Source organism: Dermacentor silvarum, chromosome 1 (assembly GCF_013339745.2).
Source record: "Dermacentor silvarum isolate Dsil-2018 chromosome 1, BIME_Dsil_1.4, whole genome shotgun sequence".
Taxonomy (NCBI): Eukaryota; Metazoa; Arthropoda; class Arachnida; order Ixodida; family Ixodidae; genus Dermacentor; species Dermacentor silvarum.
The window spans coordinates 424,979,477-425,002,738 of NC_051154.1; the positions used below are offsets into that span (position 1 = coordinate 424,979,477).

Here is a 23,262-nt window from a genome sequence, read left to right on the forward strand (position 1 = left end):
TGCCAGCGTTGTGAAAGCAAGTGTTTACGGTCCAGTCATACCTGTCCATGTTTTCCTGAGCGCGCGTGGCACCGTGCTTGTTAATTTGATAAGCGAGTGCATGCTTACTGCAATTTAGATGGCCGGTCATATCGCTATCAATGCTTCGCCTTACGGGCGACACTGCCAAATTTTTTTAATATTGTGGCTTATTACTGCACTTAAAGGAGCATTTCCAAAATATTTTTTTGCGAGAGAATCTGCTTGAGCGCCATTTTAATTTCAGAAAAAGAGACGACGCAGTATGAAAGAAATATAAAAAAATTAAATTGGCATGAGCGCGGAAACTTTTTGTTGGGTACTTAGAGGAACTGACTTTTGTTATGCAGCCTCTATGTGCCTTCATTTTATTTTCTTGCTGTATTTATTGTCGAAGCAAAAAGTACAATTTTGGACAGGTTTTGGGGCATTTATAAAATTTTAGAATAATTAGCTATAAATGCAACAAATACATAACGAAAAGAAAAATTCTAAATTTGAGATAATGGCACTTTAGCTGTGTAAATTGCATTGTAGTTCAAGTTAACTTAAAAAAAAACAATTGTAGTGCATTTGGTAGGACACGTAATCGCTTATTTGTGGAAATTTAAAATTTCTAGCATTTTTTTTTCAGCAAGAAAAAAAATGTCCGAGTTGGGCCATGATAGTCCATTTGATACCATCATCATCAGCCTATATTTATGTCCACTGCAGGATGAAGGCCTCTTCTTGTGATCTCCAATTACCCCTGTCTTGCGCTAGCTGATTCCAACTTGCGCCTGCAAATTTCCTAACTTCATCACCCCACCTAGTTTTCTGGCGTCTTCGACTGCGCTTCCCTTCTCTTGGTATTCATTCTGTAACTCTAATTAATGGTCCATGGGTATCCATCCTACGCATTACATGGCCTGCCCAGTTCCATTTTTTTTTCCCTCTTAATGTCAACTAGAATGTCGGCTATCCCCGTTTGCTTTCTTATCCACACCACTCTTCCCGTCTCTTAACGTTAGGCTGAACATTTTTTGTTCCATCACTCTTTGTGCGGTCCTTAACTTGTTCTCGAGCTTCTTTGTCAACCTCCAAGTTTCTGCCCCATGCGTTAGCACCGGTAGAATGCAATGATTGTACACTTTTCAACTGGTAAGCTCCCAGTCAGGATTTGGCAATGCCTGCCGTATGCACTCCAACCCAGTATTATTCTTCTGTAAATTTCTTTCTCATGATCAGGGTCCCCTGTGAGTAATTGACCTAGATAAACATACTCCTTTACAGACTCTAGAGGCCGACTGGTGATCCCGAATTCTTGTTTCCTTGCCAGGCTATTGAACATTATGTTTGTCTTCTGCATATTAATCTTCAACCCCACTCTTACTTCCTCGGTTAAGATTCTCAATAATTTGCTGTAATTTGTCCCCATTGTTGCTGAATATGACAATGTCATTTGCAAACCGAAGGTTGCTGAGATATTGGATTTTGATCCTTACTCCTTAGCCTTCCCAGTCTAAGAGCTTGAATACTTCTTCTAAGCATGCAGTGAATAGCATTGGAGAGATTGTCTGCTTGCCTGACCCCTTTCTTGATAGGTATCTTTCTACTTCGGGAGAACCAAGGTTGCTGCACAATCCTTGTAGATATTTGCCAAGATATTCATGTATGCCTCCTGTACTCCTTGATAACGCAATGTGTCTGACTGCTGGTATCTACTGAATCAAATGCTTTTTCATAATCTATGAAAGCCATATGGAGAGGTTGATTGTACTCCGCAGATATGTTACCCGATTGTGATGACATGGATGTGATCCATCGTAGAATATCCCTTCCTGAAGCCAGCCTGTTCTCTTGGTTGGCTGAAGTCAAGTGTTGCCTTGATTCTATTGGAAATTGTCTTGGTGAATATTTTATACAATACTGAAAACAAGCTAATGGGTCTATAATTCTTCAATTCTTTGACATCTTCCTTCTTATGGATGAGTAAATGTTGGCATTCTTCCAGCTTTCTGGTGCACTGTGAGGCATTGCGTATAAAGGGCCGCAAACTTTTCAAGCATGATATCTCCTCCATCTTTAATTAAATTTACTGTTATTTCATCTTATCCAGCAGCTTTTCCCCTGGTCATATCTTTCAAGGCCCTTCTAACTTCACTAGTTATAGAAGAAGCCTCCCACTTCAATTGCTGTTTCTGAGATCAACCTAGTTACGGTTTCATTCATTATCTCTATGTTCATCTTCCTGTTCTAAAGCTGCATATTTGTTTGCGAGCACCAGCTTGAATTGGTGTTTTACCTTTACTGCGTCTAGGTTGGCTTGTTTCTTGACTATTTTATTCTTTCTCTCTTCAAATTGAGAGATCCTAGACCTCGCTAACCTATGGTCACTGCACTTTACTCTACCTAACACTTTTACATCCTGCACTATGCTGGGGTCGGCAGAGAGTATGAAATCTAATTCATTCCTTGTTTCTCCATTAGGGCTTTTCTAGGTCCTCTTCCTGTTGCTGCGCTTCCTGAAGAAGGTATTCATTATTTGGAGCCTATTCCTTTCCACGAATTCTACCATCTCTCCTCTAGTGTTCCTAGAGTCGATGCCGTAGTTGCCAATTGCTTGCTCGCCACCCTGCTTTTCCCCCACTTTTGCATTGAAGTCGGCGATGTCTACAGTATAGTTTGCACCTTGCTCATTGCTAATTTAATATCTTCGTAAAACTTCTATTTCTTCATCATCGTGACTGGTGGTTGGGGTGTAGGCTTGTACTACCTTCATTCTATAGCCCCTATTCGGCTTTATTACGAGAACTGATACCCTCTCAATAATGCTGTAGAATTCATCACTGTTGCCCTATGGACTAGAAATCCTACTCCGAATTCTCTTATCTGGAAAACCTCTGTAGCAGAGGACGTGGCTGTTAGTCAGCACTGTATAATAAGCCTCACCAGTTCTAACCTCACTAAGGCCAATAATATCCCAGGCAATGCCTGATAGTTCTTCAAATAGCCCTGCTAAGCTAGCCTCACTCAAGAGGGTGCGCGTGTTGAACATTGCCAGGTTGTTTCCAGTGGCGGTCTGACCGCTTCCTTGGTCAGGTGCTCCGCAGCTGCTGGGGACTGAGAGCCATGGGTTAATTGTAGGATTGATGTACATTTTCAGGCATGGAGTGGCACCTGACACTGGCAAAAAAAAATATTGACCCTTTTCGCGGTGATCCCATGGGCGCTGCCATGTTTGATCACATGGCGACGCGTTCATTGCTTGCCTCAACTGCCTCCGTTGCCTCCTTGTTTACAATGGAAGTGTATGACGCCGGCGCGGCTTAGAAAACCTCTGTTTTCGGAGATATTGTAGACGATGACTAGGTGGCTGACGCGAAGCTTTGATAACAGCTTCAGAGAACATGCAAAAAACGCTTTCGCAGCTGATTAAGCTATGTCCAAACGGCGCACGCAGTGTATATGGTGCTTGTTCTAAAAGCGGGGCTAAGTATGTATTCCAAGCTATCCAAGCATTCCACTCATAAATTCAGTCAGGATTAGTGTGTATTGCTCTTTGTTCTTTATTCGGCAAACATTTTGAAGCAGTGGCTTGTCAGTTTCTGACTCTGAATTTCCTCGGTGCGGCCACTATCTGATCATTTTCTGCCTAATCGTTCGTGGGTGTGTTCAGTTCCGATAGATTTGTTCTTGCTGTGCACAAGGCTTGAAACATAGCTGTTTTGTTCATTGTAATACCTTGTAGCAAATATATATTACAGCTAGTAACTCGCTTACTCTTGCAGATCGTCGCGAAACATTCAGCTTCGACCATTCGTGCGCCATTGGTGTAGTCCGTCATTTATTGTGCGTGTACAGTGCACATATATTCAAGTGTGCGCCCATTCACTTATTCTTGATACGTCAGCGATAGAGTGGGCGTAAGTTTTCCTGCCATTTGGGAAAGATGTGTATAGATAACGTGCGCGAAACTTACTATGACAGGAAGCGGCGCTACTCCCTTTGTCATTGTTTAACGAGTGGTACTCACTCTTGCCAACGTTCTGGGGATGAAGCCCTTTCTTTGAAGGTTAGCGATACAAGGCTGGTGGATGAGCAAATTTCTGTATCCTCAAGGAAAGCCATACATCACGAAGTGCCGGTAACACGTTCGGACAGTTGCAGCAGCGGTCCGCGAACTTGGCCACACAGCTTCATTCTATTCCTTAACATGTCAGTCACTATTTTTGCAGCCAAATACTGCACATGTCTTCAATCCACATGATTCAATCTAGCAAGATTGGAGCACAGTGTGTTAGCGAAAACTCAGTTGCATTTCCGACAGCTAATCGCACAGAAGCAAGGTAGAAGCGGTAATGGTTTCGTATTCGTGCGCGGTCTCTGAGGAGAGGTATGGCCCACCGCCGTGAGCGCCATCTCGTTTCTCTAAAACAAACTGCTCCGCGAAAAGGGTCAATATACATACATGGTGTTTCAGCGAACACTTTCAAAAATAAAAAAAAAAGGTTGCCTGTGGCTGATAGCCCAATTCTGATTTATGAGCTGGTCTACTCGAAGAGGCGGGCATTACTTGCACAAGAAATTGAAATACATAACCTACTAATTAACAAAAAAAATACTAATTAATTTTGAACTAATTACCTGATGGCCCATATTGCAATTTACAAATTGTAGCCGTGGAGTTCGCGAGGTGGATCCACTTGGAACGAATTCTCAGGATGACACCAGTTTCGAGATATTAATTCCCGAACTGTGCGCAGAAACGCATTGGCGTTCCAGTTAGTTCTGTGCTTCAATGCATAAAGCGACGTTTTGTTAAGCAAGTAACTAGAACGCCAATGCATACTAGTCCAGGTGCAACCAAATTAGGAAGGCCCACTAAGCTTCAACAAAGTCCCTCCTTCACCAGAACAGGAATTGGCCTCCCTGGTACAGTATTCCACCACTCATGACTCCTGCAATTTGATACCATAGCACATACTAATCACTTGGTTGGAGAAGTTCTTTAAGGGCAGGTCATATAAATACCAGGAAAATATCTAGGTTGCATTTGGCTCCTCTAAGAGGCAGGACAGGTCTCGAGTGAGCTCCTGATTAACACTTTGCAATGTGGTGAACTTGGTTTAAATCATGGATCCGGGACCTCAAAGAGGCGAGAGGTAATCCTAACGCAGTTCTGTCACATTTACCTCTCAATCACCTCGGCATTTTTGCTTGTCAGCCTCGTACATAGGCTGAATTTGCCTGAATATTCTCTCATTTTCTCGGGAGGTTTGCATACCGTTCGAACCACGTCACCTAGTGCATTGACGGGGCACTTACCGAAGCCCACGAAGCATGCTCACAAGTCATGACTGTAGCTGCAATGGGAACTTGTGCGCATTCATGCAGACTACAAGCAGCAGTGACCAAATGGCGTTTCTGCTTTCAACTTACGAGGAAGCTTTGGCTCTGGCCCAACTACGATGCTGCCTCTTGAAATGGATGTATAATGCAAAACGCACTTTTCTGAGATCGCCTGTGGTCCGATTTTAATGAAATTTGTTGCATTTGAGAAAGGAAAATTCTAGTAACTGTTCGAAGCGGAATTTCGATTTAATGCCTGAAATTTTTTAATTGAAGTTTAAAAAAAATATATAGGAAGCACGAAGTTTACAAATTTGTAGCTCGGCACCTAGAACAGATGTTGCAGTTCTGTTAACAGCATTCATTAGATCACCCAAAGCAGACAAATTTGATGCGTCAATTTAGATCACGGTTTTGATGCATTGTTTACTAGGGCTTTGAGAAAGTTCTACTTGCAAATTATACTCTGTTCCATACATAGCAATCAACCCTGTGGAGGCCAGAGACTTGTAGTGGCTTCGTTCGCACTTGGATATCGTTCGATGTTTTTGACCTCATTTGTACGCAAGTTTTTTTTTTAATATTTAATCTCAGTATTGAATGAAACAAGTTTTAATCCTTAGAAACAAATACACTCTGGTATACAGCTGCTAATGCGTTGTTTTAGATCATTTTTATTTTTTGCTGTTTTTTTCTAGTTATTTTTGACCCGTCGCGAGGAGACTCGCGTGCATGCTCGCGCAAGCGAACGCTGTTGGCGCGCAGCGAAGCATGGACGGATTATACGGAGTGATAACTTTTCTTGACCAAACTTCTTGCGTGGTTTCCACGGCGTTGACTGCTATGTATGGAACGGAGTATAGTGATCTATATGGGAGCCATGTATAGTATATCGATTTTGTCAGCTTTAGATGCACTGTTAATTTGCAGAATCGTGCTATCTTTTTGGTTTGCTGAGCACTAAAGCTTCAGGCAGTGTCTTGTCTCCTGTAGAACATTGCCACAATGCTCATATCTGCTGTTGCGTACTACTCTGTATAGTCACCGATTCTTTAATGACATAGAGTAGCGGCAAGACGCGCGCTGCGAAAGCAGCCACGAAACAGGCTTTTCTTGCCGTGGCAGGGATTGCTCCTGGACCGATTTTTTTTTTGTGGTTTGACGCATGCTGCGGATGGAGACCAATAAGAGCGGCCCACTTCCATGACGTGCGCGCGGGAGACGTGTCATGCAGACCCGCCCAACTGCTCGTTTCGTACTTGTGTCTGGTGGTAGCCGGAAACTCATTTCGCACCATCATCTATCCGTCAGCTCTGTCTGGGAGCTGACGGATGGTTCGAGAAGGGCGGAGGAGTGCCGCCGGTTGGTGTGGCCGCCCTGCCGCAGCTTCGGTTTGCCGGCGGTCGGGCGCGTTTTGCCGCTAGTGTGTACGTGCCATAACAGTACCAGCCGGTCAGCACTTTCTAAAGGCACAAAGCTATAAAATCAGCAAGAGTAGTGCATGCGTACCAAGTTCATTGGAAGCAGTTATCTCCGATAAGCCGGGGAGCTTGCACCGAGTTAATCGGGCCAGGGACTGTGTCGTGCTGGTGGAAAAAGCCTAGCAGACGAAACTTGTCCTTCCAGTGAGCTTGGTGTGCATGTCCTACTCTTGCATATCTTGTGGCTTTGCGCTATTAGAAGTCGCTGATTGGTGGCCGGCCAGTCGACGCTCACGCGGTACCGTCAAAGAATCGATAGACTGAGCATACTTCTAACACTTGTATAGAGCTCGCATGTGTTAATAGCTACATAAAAGTGCATGGCCTAGTGTTGTGCCAAGTCTCATTAAAGGATGCAAGTTATGTTGTGACACGTCTGGCTTCTTTATCTGTGTCAAGCAGACTGTGCCTGGGATAAAGTGGTTGTATGTAGAAAGCATGACTTGTGACCTTTGTAAGATGAATGCAGCCACAAGACAGCCACCTAAAGTTTGTAGTACACGCTCATTGTGCTTTCATTGATGCACAATGTACCAGTGGCTATAGTAATATACATGGGTGGTACTGTTGGTCATGTGCTGGCATGTTGATATCAGAGCTCACATATGTACAGGCATTTAAGGAAATGTCCGAGCATGGAGTTCTGCCTGTTAAAAAACATTTCATGTGCACCCCCTGGGTACGTCGTCAAATGGGTACCGTTTTCGTAGTGATGTGTGCTGCCGTGTTGCGGCATAGGTAGCAGTACTTGAGCACGTCATAGGTGTATAAGACCAACATACTGTTAGTCAATTACCTTAAAAGTTATAATGTTGATGTTGGTGTGCCTTATTAGTGTAAATAATGGATATGCATTTCAAGGGTTCTGTGTATGCTGTGAAGAAACCAACTACATGATTTTGTAGTTGGTTTCTACAACAACTTGTACATGATTGTTTTCATGCTTTGAGAAATACCAGCAGAATATGTCGCTGTTTGCTTCTTTTATGCCTAGATTGTAGTGCAGAGGTATGTTTAAGTGTGGGTGAAGTGTGAAAGAACGTCTTCCGTTAAAGGGCCACTCACTAGGCCCCATTGCAAATTTTGATTATACCGTCAAAGTTGAGGCATTTTAGGAGCATTTTACCGCAACAATTTTTCTAATCTGTTCATTATAAGAGGAGATGGCAGAAATAGAAATGTCATGTTGCTATGCTGGGGGGGGGGGGGGGCGGTGAGCTTCACTGGCAGCGTACTCTCCTTTTGTTTTGACCAGCATGAGCAAGCGACATTTCTTCCCCGCCTTCTCCCATACTGAAGCTGAGAGGACCACGTCATGTTTACATCACAAGGCCTATCATGTTTACTTGACACTCCTATCATTAGGAGTGTCAAAGTGGAAGCCAAGTGTAGGAAGTTTGTGTGTGTGCGTGCGTGCATGCACGAGCAAGCACGCATACCTAACAGAGGTGTTCGGACCACCACGAGTCGCTCCTCACAGAGGCAGGACGCGTGTCGAGTGAGCTCCTGAATAACACTTTGCAATGTGCCGAACGTATGGGCCGGGAACCCGCTCTGTATGGGCCGGGAACCACTTGATTTCCTTGCAACATTTCTCAGAAGATATGAGCTTGGTTTTACTGTTAAGAATTCTTGCAGCTTCAACTGATATCCATCCTCTGGCATAATTTCGTATAGCCGATTGAGTCTGTAATAATGTATCTATATTTGGGGTGAAGCGATAGCAAGAGTGATGGCAACTTCCTCCGCAACCTCAGAGACGCTGGTTTTGATTGAGCACGAGCGTACTCTTTCTTGCTTTCTATTAATTGCTACTGCTGTAAAGGCTTGGTGATTTGAATATTCCGCGGCATCCGCGAATAGCGCTTCCTCATCATTGCAATAGGCTTTGAGTAGAGCGTTAGCACTGCTCGTTCTCCTGCCCTGATTGAATTCCGGGTGCATATTTTTGGGTAAATTGGGAATTTGAATCCTGCTCCTGATCTCTCTGGCCAACGTAACCTTGGGTCCTTGCTGGTTATGGTAATTTATTTGTAATTTATCGAGTATAGTTAGTTCTGCCAGTCCGGGTGCTGGCGAGTCTTTCCAGCTGGAGCTATCTGCTGAGCTTCAATCAATTCTTCTAAAGTGTTATGCATGCCCAGCTGCATTAATCGCTCTGTACTGGTGCTGTCAGGCAAGCCTAGGGCCTGCTTAAAAACTTTCCTTATGAGCGCATTGATTTTGTCCTTTTCTGCCTTGTACCAGTTAAGGTACGCAGCTACGTAAATGATGCGGCTTGTAGCAAAAGATTGAATGAGCCTAACAATGCTAGCCTCCTTCATTCCCTTATACTTGTTTAAGATTCTCATAATTGGCCTAATAGCGTTAGTGACGTTGGTCACGAGCTTTCTAAGAGTTTCGCTGTTAGTTCCCTTCGACTCAATGTTGAGTCCCAGGACCCTAATTTGTTCAACGATGGGGATGGCCCCACCATTCTTCATATGAATCTGTATCTCTTCGTACTCTCTCTTTGATGTATCCCTTGGGTGGCCTGCCCTTGAGGGTGGGTCTGTAAAGGAGCTCTGATTTCTCTGGGGAGCATTCAAGCCCTGTTTCTGTAAGGTACTCCTCCACTTTACCTACCACTTCCTGTAATTTCTGTTTTCTCTCTCCATCACTGCCTTGCGAGATCTGTATGGGTCATGCGCGTACAAGGAGTGATTGATTCCTTCAATGTCTTCGAGCTTTTCTGGCAATCCTATCATAATGAGGTTAAAGAGCATGGGCGATATTACGGAGCCCTGAGGTGTACCAAAACTGCCCATGTCCCTCTCCTCTGACTTGAGTTCCCCCATGGTGAGGGTAGCTTTCCCATTCGTTAGGAAGTCTCTGATGTAATTGTACGCCCTTTCTCTTAGGTTTAGGTTGCTGACCTGAGTGAGTATGGCCTAATGTGCTGCTTTGTCGAATGCTTTCTTGAGATCCAACCCTAATATAGATCGGGTAGACCTCGTTTTCCCGTCTAGTACTAGCTGCTTGATTTTGCAGCATAACATCCTGAGTAGAGTTCAGCCCGAAAGCCCAACATAGTATTTGGATATATTTCGTTTTCTTCCAGGTAATTGTTTATGCTAATAAGGAATGCATGCTCCATAAGCTTTCCTGTGCAAGAGGTGAGAGATATGGGCTGCAGATTTGAGATAGGCCGCAGATTTGAGGTTTTCTTTTGGTTTTAATTTTATGCTTGCTTAATTTTACTGAAGATTGCAAAAAGTTCTTCAGATTTTGCTAAGTAGGTTCTGCATGATTTAACTCTTTTTGTAGCGTGGGGAAAATAGATGTTCTTTTTATGAACAAACTACTGCGCTCAATATTTAATGTAATACATAAACAAACCGAAATGAATTCACTTTTCATGCATAAAGTTTTATTAACAAGATGTATGTCATAAAAAAGATATAAATTGTTAAAATCAAGATTGTGCGATAAAATTAGAACAAAGTTTGTAAAGACAGGCTTATATCTACTAAGAAAAAATGTCACGAAAATTATGAGATACACAAAATGTATTGCCGTCTATTAGGCACTGTCTCCGAAAAAATCCAAATTTTTCATTAAACAGGTATTTCGCTAGAAAAATTTAACTGCAAGCACTACAGTTGGGTGGGCTGGGCTGCGGCCACCGATGTTCCAGGCTGGTTTGAGTTGTCATCACTTTCAGACAGTCAGACGAAAATCAGCATCTTCTGACTGGCTGCTATTCGATCTATCGATAAGATCAGCCACAGCGGCAATGGAATCTCGCTATCAGTGATCTCCCGAAGCGCACGCACCGCTTCTGAAGCTGGACATTTTTGCGTTCTCCTTTGACGATCGCGGAACTTTTTGGAGCGCGTCTGATAGCGCAGTGTGTCCGTTAGCATTGTGGAAGCCCTCGAATGTAGCGTTTCAAACCATCGATAGTAGGCTAACCATGCCCAATGGGCACGGTACGGAAAGAGCTAAAGGGACAATCATTCAGAATGTGAATTGAGATAGCCCCGCGAATGAAAAGTTCGTTTCTTGTATTGACTGAAACGAGCACTGCTTTCCTCGTTAAATGAAGATTGTTATTTTTAATTCACAACAAACCATGAATTACCTTTGGCGTTCACGCGGCAAAAGCATGACACAAAAAATAAAATGCCCTATCACGTGACCTTCTGTTAGAGTGCGTGGCTCCTCAGCTTTTTTTGTTGAAATGCAATAGAATTTTTTTGTATTACAACTTGCAATGTGCAGTTAAATTTTCGCTGGTTATGAGTAGCAAAATGGCGCCATGGCCTGCGAGATCGTGCGGCACATGTTCATTCTCGAAAGCCACAGCCAAAAGAGGGCACCACATTGTTACTAGCTAACACTAGGATTTGCAGGAACTTTATTAACAGCATCTAATTTTTGAACAGAGCACACGAAAGTCGAAATGCAGTTGGTTTATGAAAGGTGCACTCACTCTTGCGAAAGCCACCCACCATTCTGCTTTCTCAATTTGCGAGGCAGCTCTCACTTATCAGTGTTGCTGGCGTCAGCGCTCCTAGTATTTCTCTGGAGATTGCTCAGATCGAAAAATCCTGCTTGCAGAATTTCTATATGTATTTAACAGTAGTATCTGCTGCAGGCATAAACACTACCTAGGATGAGCGTTTCATTGCATAATAAAAAACTGGGCCCTTAAAAATTGGTTTTCAGTCAAGACCAACCTTATTGCTGTCAACCCTAGAACAATTATTGTAATATTTCAGACTTAAAAGAGTCAAGATAGCTGCCACCATTACACTGTTTTGCTCTTGCTTTTGTGACTTAACGCGGGCCGCAATATTGTAGCAATGCATTTCGCTGGTGCCGATGTTTCGTTCGCACTTGGATATAGTTATGTTTTTTGACAGCAATTGTGTGCATCTGTTTTGCTTGAAAAGATGACAATGTAGAAAGACAGCCTTCATTGAAATAATCGATGTAATCTGGCAAACAAACACTATCATGACTTCTGCAGCATCTAAAGATTGCATTTGGGAATGCTCACAGAAATGCCCTTGCATTTAAAAGGTGCAGTGTTAAGAGACCTGGTGGCGGAAAAACCTTGGGACACGAGCCCGTCCAAATCGAATATTTTGGTTTGGTTCATGTGAGCATTGCAAAGGGACACACACACTGAGACAGCACAAAGAGTGCTCACCTCATCAGGACTTGTTTCTCTACGTGTGTTTGCAGAGACTGTCCATTTATAAATGCTTCGCTTACTAGGTCAACAACAGAAGATAGATCCGAAATTCGCCAAGGTGTTTTAATGGCCACACAAACTTTTGTTTGTTTTGTGAACTTTGACAACCGTATCAGTTTTTCCTTTGCTCTACTCGCAGCCAGGAGAAAACGCCAGCTCAGCCTCGCCTCCCTCCTCTCCTCAACTTGGGCCGTGGCGCGCTTCTCAAGCACAAGCCAACCCTGGATGCTCACATGATTCGGATGGCATCGATAAATGAGGCTCGACACCAGGCAGTGTACCACACTGAAGAACAGCAGGAGAAAAATCGTGATGCTCCACTGCCCCCCCACATCCCACCCGGCCGTCCGCACATCATCAACCGGTTTCCTCTGCGGCCGCCCATGGAGGCAGTGAAGTGCCGCTTGGAGCTACTGCAGCAGGAACCTCTGCCGCTGCCCCTGCCTTCGCCGAAGAATACTCCACCAGTGAAGCTATTTCAGGACTCATGGGGTGTCATCAATGACTACTGGTCAGTGCCACCATTTCACTCTTTAAATCTGTCAGTGATGCTACCACTGCGCCAAACTGCGCCGAGAGGCTAACTCTGCTATATCCTGCTACATTTTGGCAAAATGAGAAATCTGCACCCATTCTGTGCCGAAAGGGTTGCCTGGGTTTTCAAGAACGGAACCATGCCCTCGAGTGCCGTTTTACTGCATCTAAAGTGGCATTGCGTGGACCAGTGGCTGCGTTAGCTCCGCGGTGGACTGAGTCAAGAGATCGTACTGCTGTTTGTTCTGTGCGTTACTGTCTATATTCAATGCCTTTCACCAAGAGGCGTACAGGTTGCTTAGGCAATTGGACAGCCTTGCTTTTCAGGTGGCAGTGAGTGATCGCGCTGACGCAGACCCAGGCCCTGCATTCCTGTATGACGAATGTAAAATGGTGACGGAAGTTTCGGACACTGTATGTTGTCTCGCTCGATTATTCGAACATACGCACACATTGGCATGGACATGGCGACCGTGATCAATTTTTTGCTATTCGATTTGTTGCCCCCACTTGGCATGGTGATTTCTTGGCGTAAAAATGGCATACGGCCACTTCCAAGATTTTTGTCGACTGGGCACCGAATGGCAACTGTCGCCGCTAAATACTGGCAAAGTGCTGCTGGTTAAACCTTGCTGTATTGTACGGCCTTGACAAAAATTGCTGCCAGTAGACGCAGTGGTGAGCAGGTCATCGTAATGGCCTCCAGTATGACCGGACCAGTAAAATGCTTCGGTAATTAGAAGTAAGATCACAGGCTAGACTGGTGGCCGGAAGCGGAAATTCAGTCCACGAGTGACATGCCGGCAACTACCGCGAACAACTTCGTGAAGTTTGATTTTGCACTAGCTAGATGGAATGACGAACGCTCGCGTGTAGGCAGGAAGCTCCAAACTGAATTCCCTGATCACAGCCTAATCTTACAGCATTACATGTGCACAGTCAAAGGTCACACGCGCATATCTGCACTTTGAGGCTGTACGCGACGAGCGGAAGCGAATCGCTAGGGGCAGTGTCGACCATAGCACTATTTCAAGTAGATGGTTATCAGGGAATTACAGCACAGGGGAAAACAAAGCACTTTATTATACCACTGGCGGTAACTTTTTTCAAAAGAGTGCTCTGTCTTAAAGAATAGATTTATAGGAGCAAGATCACGCGAGAGGTTTTCAAAATAATTCTGAATTGTGCTTGCGGCAGGTGCAAGCGCTTCTGTGCTTTTCAAGCACATCTCAGGACACCACCACTTGTCGTAGCCCACAGTAAACTGCAATGAATAAGGGGGGGGGAGTCATTTTTAGTGTTCGGGTTGAGTTTACGAACCAGTGACCACTTACTGCTTTCACATGCTCCGCCCACTCTAATAGCCCCATATAATATAGTTTGCAATTGCTTTCATAAACTTGGTCCTAAAGCGCATTTTACTGCTCCGAAATGCATTTTGCATTTTTGGCTGCTCCGAAAGCTGCTGAGAAATGGGATGGGCCAGTAGCATCACGGATCTGTTGGTGTCCTATACGTGACATGTACTGCATGTGTGTCCTCCAGCAGCTGCTAACTGGGACAATATGATGTCTGTTAAAAAAATGTGCATCCTAATTTTCACACTTTTTTGTGTGCGAGTGGTTATATTGAGCAGAATAAAGTGATTTGTGCAAGTTTGTGCCTGTGAGCTGAAAGGCAAGGTGTTCTTCTTTTTTGCAGTGGATGTCTGTGTTCCAAGACGGGAGTGACACACGTGTTCCCCTACACTGAGCGGGCCGGTTACAAAGTTAACCGTGCAGTCGTGTTGAAGGTGTACCGACTTGTTGTGCATGTCTCGGATTACATGACTGTGTAAGTGCTGCTATGCAATCATCTAATCTAGGGGTTCCCAAACTGTGTGCCGCAGAACCTCGCACTCTGGGAAGGCAGCTTAGGTACTTCGAGGCCAGAAAGTTTGGGAACCCCTGCTATAATCTATTGTTGTCTACCAGTTTTGTCAAAAAATTTAGGGTGGCAGACAGCCCATTGCACAGAGGCTTGACGTACAGTGCGGTGCAAGCAGAAGTACAGGAATTAAGGCATCGTTGATGTCAAGGAATTGGGCACAAAGTAGCACGGTGCATGAGCACTGACTGCATGGTGCTGGTTTGGTGGGCTAGTGATAGTTGTCCCATTAAGCTTGTTATTGTGCTGAGGCTGAAGTTTGCATTTTCGTTGTGGAACGTTAATTGTATAAGGTTCTTAATCTATATGCTGGCCTTTTGGGTAATGCCAGTGGAGCATAATCTATGGCTTCCTGTGGGAATCTTAAGTAGGGGGATGCGAGCATTATACAATACAGTAATTAATGTTCCTGATTCTGAGATTTGTAAAATTAGCCTTGGTGCTTGTTTTTCTTCGTGTTAGATATTGTCATAAACTGTTACGATTCCTGCAGGAATCATGGACCACAAAATTTTGTTTTGTAGCGTAAAGGTACACTGACGTGTGATACACCAGAAGCTTAAAGTCCCCATTCTGAGCAGTACAAATGGTGCATTCATATTGTACTTGCCTTGGGAGCATTTCACGTAACCTGACCACGTGCTATGTCAGTTTACTATTGATGTACCACAACATATGGCAGTGGTTGTTCCACTTGCAGCTGCAACTTATTAAACAACTCTCAGGGTGTTTATCCAGATTGCAGATGTATATTCTTAGACCAAATACTGTTACGTGATAGGTAGGATATGTTAGGCTTTCTGCCTGTTCTGTCTGAACGTGCCGAATACCACAGTGTTGAGGCAAATACATTAGTATCATCGAGATGGTGGCACCTACCACAGCAAAAACCCGGGTATAGTGCTGGCTGCAGGGTAAGGGAGACCATACTAAGCTTTTGTATCAATATCTTAAAATTTTGCAATTCTTGTTCGTGCTCTGTAGACATTAGATTTTGATTTCAATCATTTCTGCTACTGCTTCCTCTTGGTGTTTTTTGGTGGTTCTTGGATGTTTTGCAAAAAAATGTGCAGTGCAATTTCCGTATGGTTACGGAAATTGCACAGCATTTCCTTTATGCCGGAAAATACATTTACAGTGTAGACCACTTATAACGTAACCGCTTATAGTGCAGGACTGGATATAATATGGTCTTTTCAGACCCCCATTCATTTCCCCATAGCACTTTATGTATATGCGTATTGCTTGCAGTGCAGTTGCGGGAGATGAAATACCCGTTATATTGCGGCTTTTTGAAGCACGTGATCATGAAATCTGTGCACGGAGTATGGCTTTGCTCCCAGGTACACACAGAGCGGCAGACACGTGTGGAGACTAGCAGCGAAAAGGCGGGGGCGCGCGAGTTCGTCATGGTGCCAGTGTCCTATCCGCGTGTGCACCGCGCGGAGTGTAGGGTAGAAGCAGTAGTGCAGTCATCTTTTTTTTTTGTATTTATTTATTAAGTCTGTTTGTTGCGTTTGGTGTGTGTACGTCGTCCTCTCTACACGTGTGCTATCTTGTTGTCGGGCTTTTGTCATCATGGTGGCGCGGCGTCTTCAAATGGCCTCAAAAAGAGCTATGCTTTATCGCTGGAGACCAAGTTGTGGCAGCAACTGCAGCAAGATTCTTCTTTGCTTTCGCGAAAGAGTACGTGCGTCGAAATACGAGGACGTGGTCGCAACTCCCTTTTGATGGTTCCGAGAAATAAGGGCTCGGAGCATACGAGTAAGGGGCCCCTCGCTCCAACAAAATTTTAGGCCACGACGAGTTTAATCCACTTAACGGGTGTATCCAGTGCTTCAAAAGACTGCCGTGGCATCAGCTGCAAAGTAGTGTGCAGGTGCAGTGAAAGCGGAGATGTGAACGACGAATCCATCAAAGTCTGACTTTGCGTAAATTTGGAAAGCATGCTGGCGACATATGGACAGACATATGCCAGCTTCGTCGGCATTGTATATTTTATGATCTGCGGCCTAACTGCACTCTTGCACTGTGAGGCGAACCCACGGACGATGCGATTGTCGCAATAGTGCGCAGTGGCACAGAGCTTGCGACTTAAGATGAGTAGGACGGAGAGGACAATGTAGACCCTACTCCAGATGTGCCGTGCAAAGATGCGCTCGAATGCCTGAGCAAAGTGAAAATGTACTGCATGAGAAATAGTTTGAGCAACAAAGCGTTTCAGTGTTCAAGCCTCGTAGAAGATGAAATCATTCGAAGTGCAGTGAAAAAACATCACCAGATGAAAATGGCAGCGTTCTTCTGCTGATGACACACTTGTGAAGCGAACTTAATTTTCGGGCTGAGTTTTGATTGTTTTGTTTTTGTGCAAGTGAAATGGGCCATAAATTGTGTTTGGAAGGTAGGTTGCCTGCTTGGCACGAGCAGGAGCTGAAAAACTCCTGCTTTGGTTATCATGCGGTACTGCTTATAGCGCGTATTTTCACAACTCCCGCGACTTGCGTTATAAGTGCTGCACACTGTATATGGGAGATGTCTTGTTCAGTTTTCACATGGAAATGTGCGCAACATGCATGAAAATGAACCAATTGTTTTTCACACGTCTTTAAAAGTTACCTTTGGAATGCCTTCTAAAGTTTAAAAAGAGCTTTTCGACTGGTTGAGGTGTAATGAAGCTGGATGCCAGTGCTTTTGAGTGTTTTACTGTTGCCCGTTCTCACTGCAGATTGTTGAACCACCTCGAGGAAGGCAGAGATTACCTCGTTGATCTGGCTGAAGCTTTGATTAAGGATCTCATTGACCTTCTGAAGACTCTTCGGCACGAGGTATGGTTTTTTGTCTGCTTTTAGCTAGTGATACTGCCTCGCTGTGTGGTGCAAAGGTACATGTGATTTATAGTGTCCACACACGTTTCTTTGGGCTGTGCACTGACTGCTTTTGTCAGCTAGTCTTGTCTTGCGTACACACACGAGGCCACTTGGGCTTCTGTAGGGGAGGAATATTCCCCTGCGAATATGTGCACCAATTTCTGGCAGTGTTGTGGAAGTCTAGGCTGGTATAATGTAAGGATTCTTTTTCACTCAGTTCTTATTCCCTTTTCATTGTCACGTCTCATGACCGGCTGATGTTCACGATAGCATAGGTGAAGCACCACTCGAACAACTTTCTTGCATTGTCCTAGTCCTGCAAAATATGCAGTACATGTGGTCACTGTAGAGCTCCGCATGCATGCAGAACTTTCGGTCCCTGTTTGCTTCCTTTGAGGTGTCAAAGTGGCGATTTAGGCGAGTTGGTAATGGCTTGCCAAATGGTTTTTGCACTGATACACTAACACGAAAAGGGCGATAAAGGACGCATGAAGCACTTTCTTCTATATCCACCTTTCTATGTCCTGTCTTCTCATTGTCAAAATTGTTTGTTTGGCGCCTAAACAGTTTAGCACAACTGCAGCATCAGCACCGTCATGTACAATTCCATCATAATGCATAAAACAAAATGTTTCCTTGCGTTTTGTTTTTTGCTTGAAAGTTGTGGTGTACAAACAAAATAAACAAGAAATGAAGTTGTCATTTCGAACTGTCCATATTAACGAATGTCACAACATTGAAGCTTAGCTGTCCATGAGCCAAACTTGGAGGGATAAATCTGAACAGCATGGGACCTTTCCATGTTTTTATTGCGATAGCAATTATATGGACACTCAAAAGCAGATTTCTGTCGCCGTCGCCGTGAGGTTCCGTATGACGTCAATGGAGATGAAATCGTCGCCGCGCGCCGAACGCTCTATGTGCAAGTGAAAGGGCGCGAGGGGTGCGCGCTTTCATGCGGAGTGAACGCAAGGCGGAGAACAAACGCGCGTTCCGCGCCGTGCTCCCTTAAGGGCTGCAGAAGTAGGCATCTCTTTCCTCCTTTACAATCACCATATATGTAGAGCAAACGCACCTTCTTCCGACGCGCGAGAGGCCGTGGGGGGAGGCGACGTTTAGCTGCGGCACCAAGTGCCTATTTATCAGAGGCTCCGGCAACAGTCACCAGTGCCGCACATATTTTGAGCGAACGCGGGCAAAGCGCCGACGGCGTCGACAACAGTTCTGCGTGTTGCCGGTGCTGCTGCATGTCCAAGTTTATACAGCTGATAAAGTTAATATCATTACTCCGTATAGCTCTCTACAAATTTGCTTTCGCAATTGATGCTTCGCCTTTGAGGTGAAACTGCGACAACTTTTTTTTCATTGTTTGCAGGGCGTACCAGCAGATGAAACCTGGAGAGTTGACTTGGACGAAATGCTGGACTTCCTGATGCTGCCTCGAAACAAGTGAGCTTTGTGGTGTCTTATTCATTGTGGATTGTATTTGAAGTAACAGACACCGAAACAGGAATGAACACAGGTTTATTGAGTTAGTCGTTTAAGTAGTCAACTGTGGCGTGACGTCATGTCACTCAGGCATTCACGCATGCGCTCGTGGCATTCGCTGATACTACAATTCCTTCCCCTTAAGGGGAGCTCTAGAAACGGTCTGGCACCTTGCGACGCCGGTTTGATCTGCGCACTGGAATTGCCAGAGGCCCAGCATTGGCAGTATCCGCGTCATGCTCTTCCGGGACTCCAGTGTTTGCAGCGCCTGTTTCGTGCTCTTCGATTGCCGAGGGAGTGGGACTGGTGTCCGAAAAGTCTGCCAGAGAGTCTGCATTTTCGTTTGTCGGGGCCAACACTTTTTTTCCTTCGGCGCCTTCCTCGTCCAACGATGTTGGTAGGTGACCATGCAAGCGGTGCCTTAGCTGATCTTCATGACGCTCACATAGTTCACCATCTTCTGTCTTGACCGTGCTCATGCGGGGTCCCCTGGTATTCTGTATCACTGCGCGTCTCCAGCTGGCGCCTGCCCCATAGTTCTTGCACCATACGGGTTCTCCGGGCGAACGTCTGCGGGGAAGTGCACCTGCGGCAGAAAAAGGTCGTGACACCACATTATCAAACAGCGAACGTGGTTCAAAACCAAGAAGCATGAAGCCTGGTGTCTTTCCGTTTCGGAGTGGGGTGCGCCGATAACGCAGTAGCCATCGGGCCAGGCGTCTTTCGAGGGTACCGTGCACGTTTTTGCGCAGCCCTTCTTTAACAGTGCGCACTGCCCTCTCAGCCAGCCCGTTGGATTGCGGATGATATGGAGGGGATCGTAGGTGTAGGATGCCATTATCTTCCATGAATTGGCGGAACTGTCTACTTGTAAACTGGGGCCCATTGTCGGACACAACTGTTCGTGGCAACCCAAATCTGCTGAAAATGCCCCGCAAGGCTTCGACAGTGTTATTTGCGCTGGTTCTTTTTAGTGGAACAACCTCGATCCATTTGGTATGTGAATCCACTACGATCATCAACATCCGCCCTTCGACTGGCCCTGCGAAATCAACGTGGATTCTTGACCATCGCTCAAATGTGTCCGGCCACGGCACCGGCTCTTGCGCGCGTGGCATGCTGCAGTTTTGCTGACACACTGCACATGCGTGCACAATATTTTGGATATCCTTGTCAAGTCCGGGATACCAGAAAAGTGCCCAAGCCAGATTTTTCATCGCAGTCATGCCTTGATGGGTATCGTGCAGCAGCTGCAGCATTGATTTCTGAGCAGCGCCGGGTATCACGGCCCGATGGCCCCAATAAAGGATACCGTGGCTGCACGTCAGCTCGTCTTTCTTCTGGAACAAAGGCCTCAATGCTTCTTGTGCTGCCAACAATTTTCTTGGCCAGCCTTCCTGAACATAACGCATGACCGGCCTGAGCATGCCATCACGTGCCGTCATTTCGGCCAAATTGTGCACCGACACAAGTCCGGAGTCCAGGTGGTCTGCCAGCAGCACATACTCTCGTTCGTCTTTCAGTATCGACTTCACTGTCTTGTCATCATGTGGCACTTGCGCGGGAAGACGGCTCAAAGCGTCGGCCACAATTATGTCCTTTCCCGGTTTGTACTGAATCGAGTACTTGTAACCACCGAGTAAAAGAGCCCAACGCTGTATCCTTGCTGCTGCCAAGGGTGGTATTGGTTTATCGGGACTAAAAAGGCGCATCAGCGGCTTATGATCCGTGACCAACGTAAAATTGTTTCCCAGCAAATACTCGCGGAACTTCGTCACGCTGAATACCACCGCTAAGGCTTCGCGCTAAACCGGAGCGTAATTTAGCTCGGCTGAAGAGAGGGTGCGAGATCGAAACCCGATTGGTTGGTTTACGCCGTCCACTCTGTGGTACAAGACTGCCCCGACGCTGCATGAGGATGCGTCCGTTTCCAAGATGAGTGGTTTGGTTGGGTCATAGTGGGTCAAAACCTTCACCTCCTTTATCAACCGCTTCACTGCCTCGTATGCCTCCTCTTGCTTAGCTTCCCATTGCCAAGGCACGTCTTTTCTTAACAACTCGTATAGCGGCGCAAGTACTGTAGCCAAGTTCCCCAAGAATGCGTTGTAATACCTAACCAGACCTAGTAGTGCGCGTAGTTCTGTCACACCCGTAGGTCAAGGCATTCGTAAGAGCACGTCGATGTTTTCGGTCTTTGGCCTCAGGCCTTTTGTGCTAATGCGATGACCAAGGAATTCCACCTCCGGCTGGCGAAATCTGCATTTGAGCGGATGCAGTTTAACACCAGCTTCCCTGAACCGCTGGAACATCTTGCGCAACGTGTCACAATTTCCTCTTTTCTCGGCGACCACCACATCGTCCAGGTATACTTGTACACCCCGTAGACCTGCAATATAGTTTCCATTCGCTTCTGAAAAACCGCTGATGCCGACGCAACCCCGAACGGTAGCCGATTGAAGCAATGCAACCCATTTGGCGTGTTTACCACAAGCAGCTTCTTTGTCGCGTCATCTATCGGTAGCTGGTTGTATGCATCCTTCAAATCTATTGTACTGAATACTTCCCCTCCGTTGAGCTTCGCAAATATATCCCTTATCTTTGGCAGCGGATATTGTTCCGTGTGGCATGCTGTATTGACGGTCGTTCTAAAATCGCCACACAAGCGGATGGAACCGTCCTTCTTGACGACAGGAACAAGTGGCGCCGCCCACTCGGCACTGGCAACCTGTGTCAATATGCCCGTGTCAACCAGCCTTCCGATTTCTTCATTTACCAGTTCTCGAAGCGCGTACGGTACAGAACGGGCCTTAGAGAATCGCGGTATGGTTTCTTCGCGCAACTGTAAATGAACCGGAGGCCCCTTGATTAATCCTAGCCCTGGAGAAAACAGATCGCCATATTCTGCCCTCAGCGTGGCAGCAATAGAATTTTCGTCAGCAGCTGGCGGCTTACCGTCGTTGATGTCCACGTTGAGCACTGGGCCTCCAGTCAGCTGGAATGCTTGAATTGTCTCGCCCACAGAGGTTTGGACCTGAGCAGCCGAGCACCACTAGCGTCGCGTTGACGGTTTGTCCAGCGTAGGTGACAGGAACTTCCAACTGTCCTTTCACAGGTAGCCTACCGAGGAAGCAACTCAGTTGAAACGACGACTTGTCGAGCATGGGCCAACGGTGACGGTGCTGGGCGTAAGTTGGCCATGTCACTATTGACACTGGTGATCCGGTGTCCACTTGCATCTTCACGGGCACCCCTTTCCACTGTAGCGTTTGCCATATAGGCCCGACCAGTCCTCTCGACGACTCACGGAGGTGTAGCAGGAACTGTCCGTAGTCCTCGCTGTCGGAGACGGACTCCTCACAATGAGCTATATTTTCTTGGCATGGCTTGGATTTGCACATTGCAGCCAGGTGTCCCCTCCGCCGACAAGAAACACTCAGCGTGGCGGTACCTGCATTTGGCGGTCTTGTGGGAGTTGCTACCACAGCAAAGGCAGCCGGTCTGGTGCTCGTTGCTGGACTCAGCCATCCGACTTGGCAGCGGCCTTCTGACGAACTTCTGCCGCTCTTGCTTTGTTCGTACTGCGTGGACGCCCTCTGTGATTGGTCCATCTCCCATCTGCTGTACGTTGCGTGCCGCCATCTCAGCAGCTATCGCCGCATCCTCTGCTTCCTGCAGCGTGAGCGTGTGCCTTGCTAGCAGATTAAGACGCACTTCAGCATCCCATATACCGCAAACAAGCCTGTCCCGCAGCATCCTATCTAGCGCCTGGCCAAAATTGCACCTATTAGCCATCTTCCGTAGCTCGACAATGAAATCGCTTGTCGACTCGTCGGCTTGTTGATTCCTTGTTAAAAAACGATAAGACTCCGCTATCTCGTTGCCTTTCGGTGCAAAGTGCTCAGCCAGTTTTTGAACTGCTGCTTCGTACGTCAGATCCTGAATCTTGTCAGGCGCACAACGCCCTGCCAAGAGATCTATCGTCTTGGTACTAAGGGCGGCAACAAGTAAGGCCCGATGCTTCTTCGGATCGACAATCTCATGGGCTTCGAAGAAAGCTTCTAATCGCACCTGATATGCTTCCCACTTGTTGTCCCCTTCGTCAAAAATAGGAGGCCCGGCATGCCTTGCCATGCTTTACCCTGGCCGTGGGGGTTAATCACCTCGTCGCCACTGAAGTAACAGACGCCGAAACAGGAATGAACACAGGCTTATTGAGTTAGTCGTTTAAGTAGTCAACTGTGGCGTGACGTCATGTCACTCAGGCATTCACGCAAGCGCTCGTGGCATTCGCTGATACTACAGTATTCTTGTGCGTACCCCTAAGCTTGGCTTGAAATACTTCCAGACAAAAAATTATTGGTGTATGGGGCCGCAG

General features: G+C 46.0%; 1 protein-coding gene across 1 annotated transcript in view; it reads left to right on the forward strand.

Moving 5' to 3' along the window:
- Window positions 1–23,262, forward strand: part of LOC119437662 (uncharacterized) — a 152,170-nt gene that overhangs the window by 117,037 nt on the left and 11,871 nt on the right. The window contains exons 15-18 of the mRNA XM_037704657.2: window positions 12,212–12,583; window positions 14,308–14,439; window positions 17,258–17,357; window positions 18,775–18,848. Of these exons, the coding sequence (XP_037560585.1) occupies window positions 12,212–12,583; window positions 14,308–14,439; window positions 17,258–17,357; window positions 18,775–18,848 (678 nt within the window). The remainder of the gene's footprint in view (window positions 1–12,211; window positions 12,584–14,307; window positions 14,440–17,257; window positions 17,358–18,774; window positions 18,849–23,262) is intronic.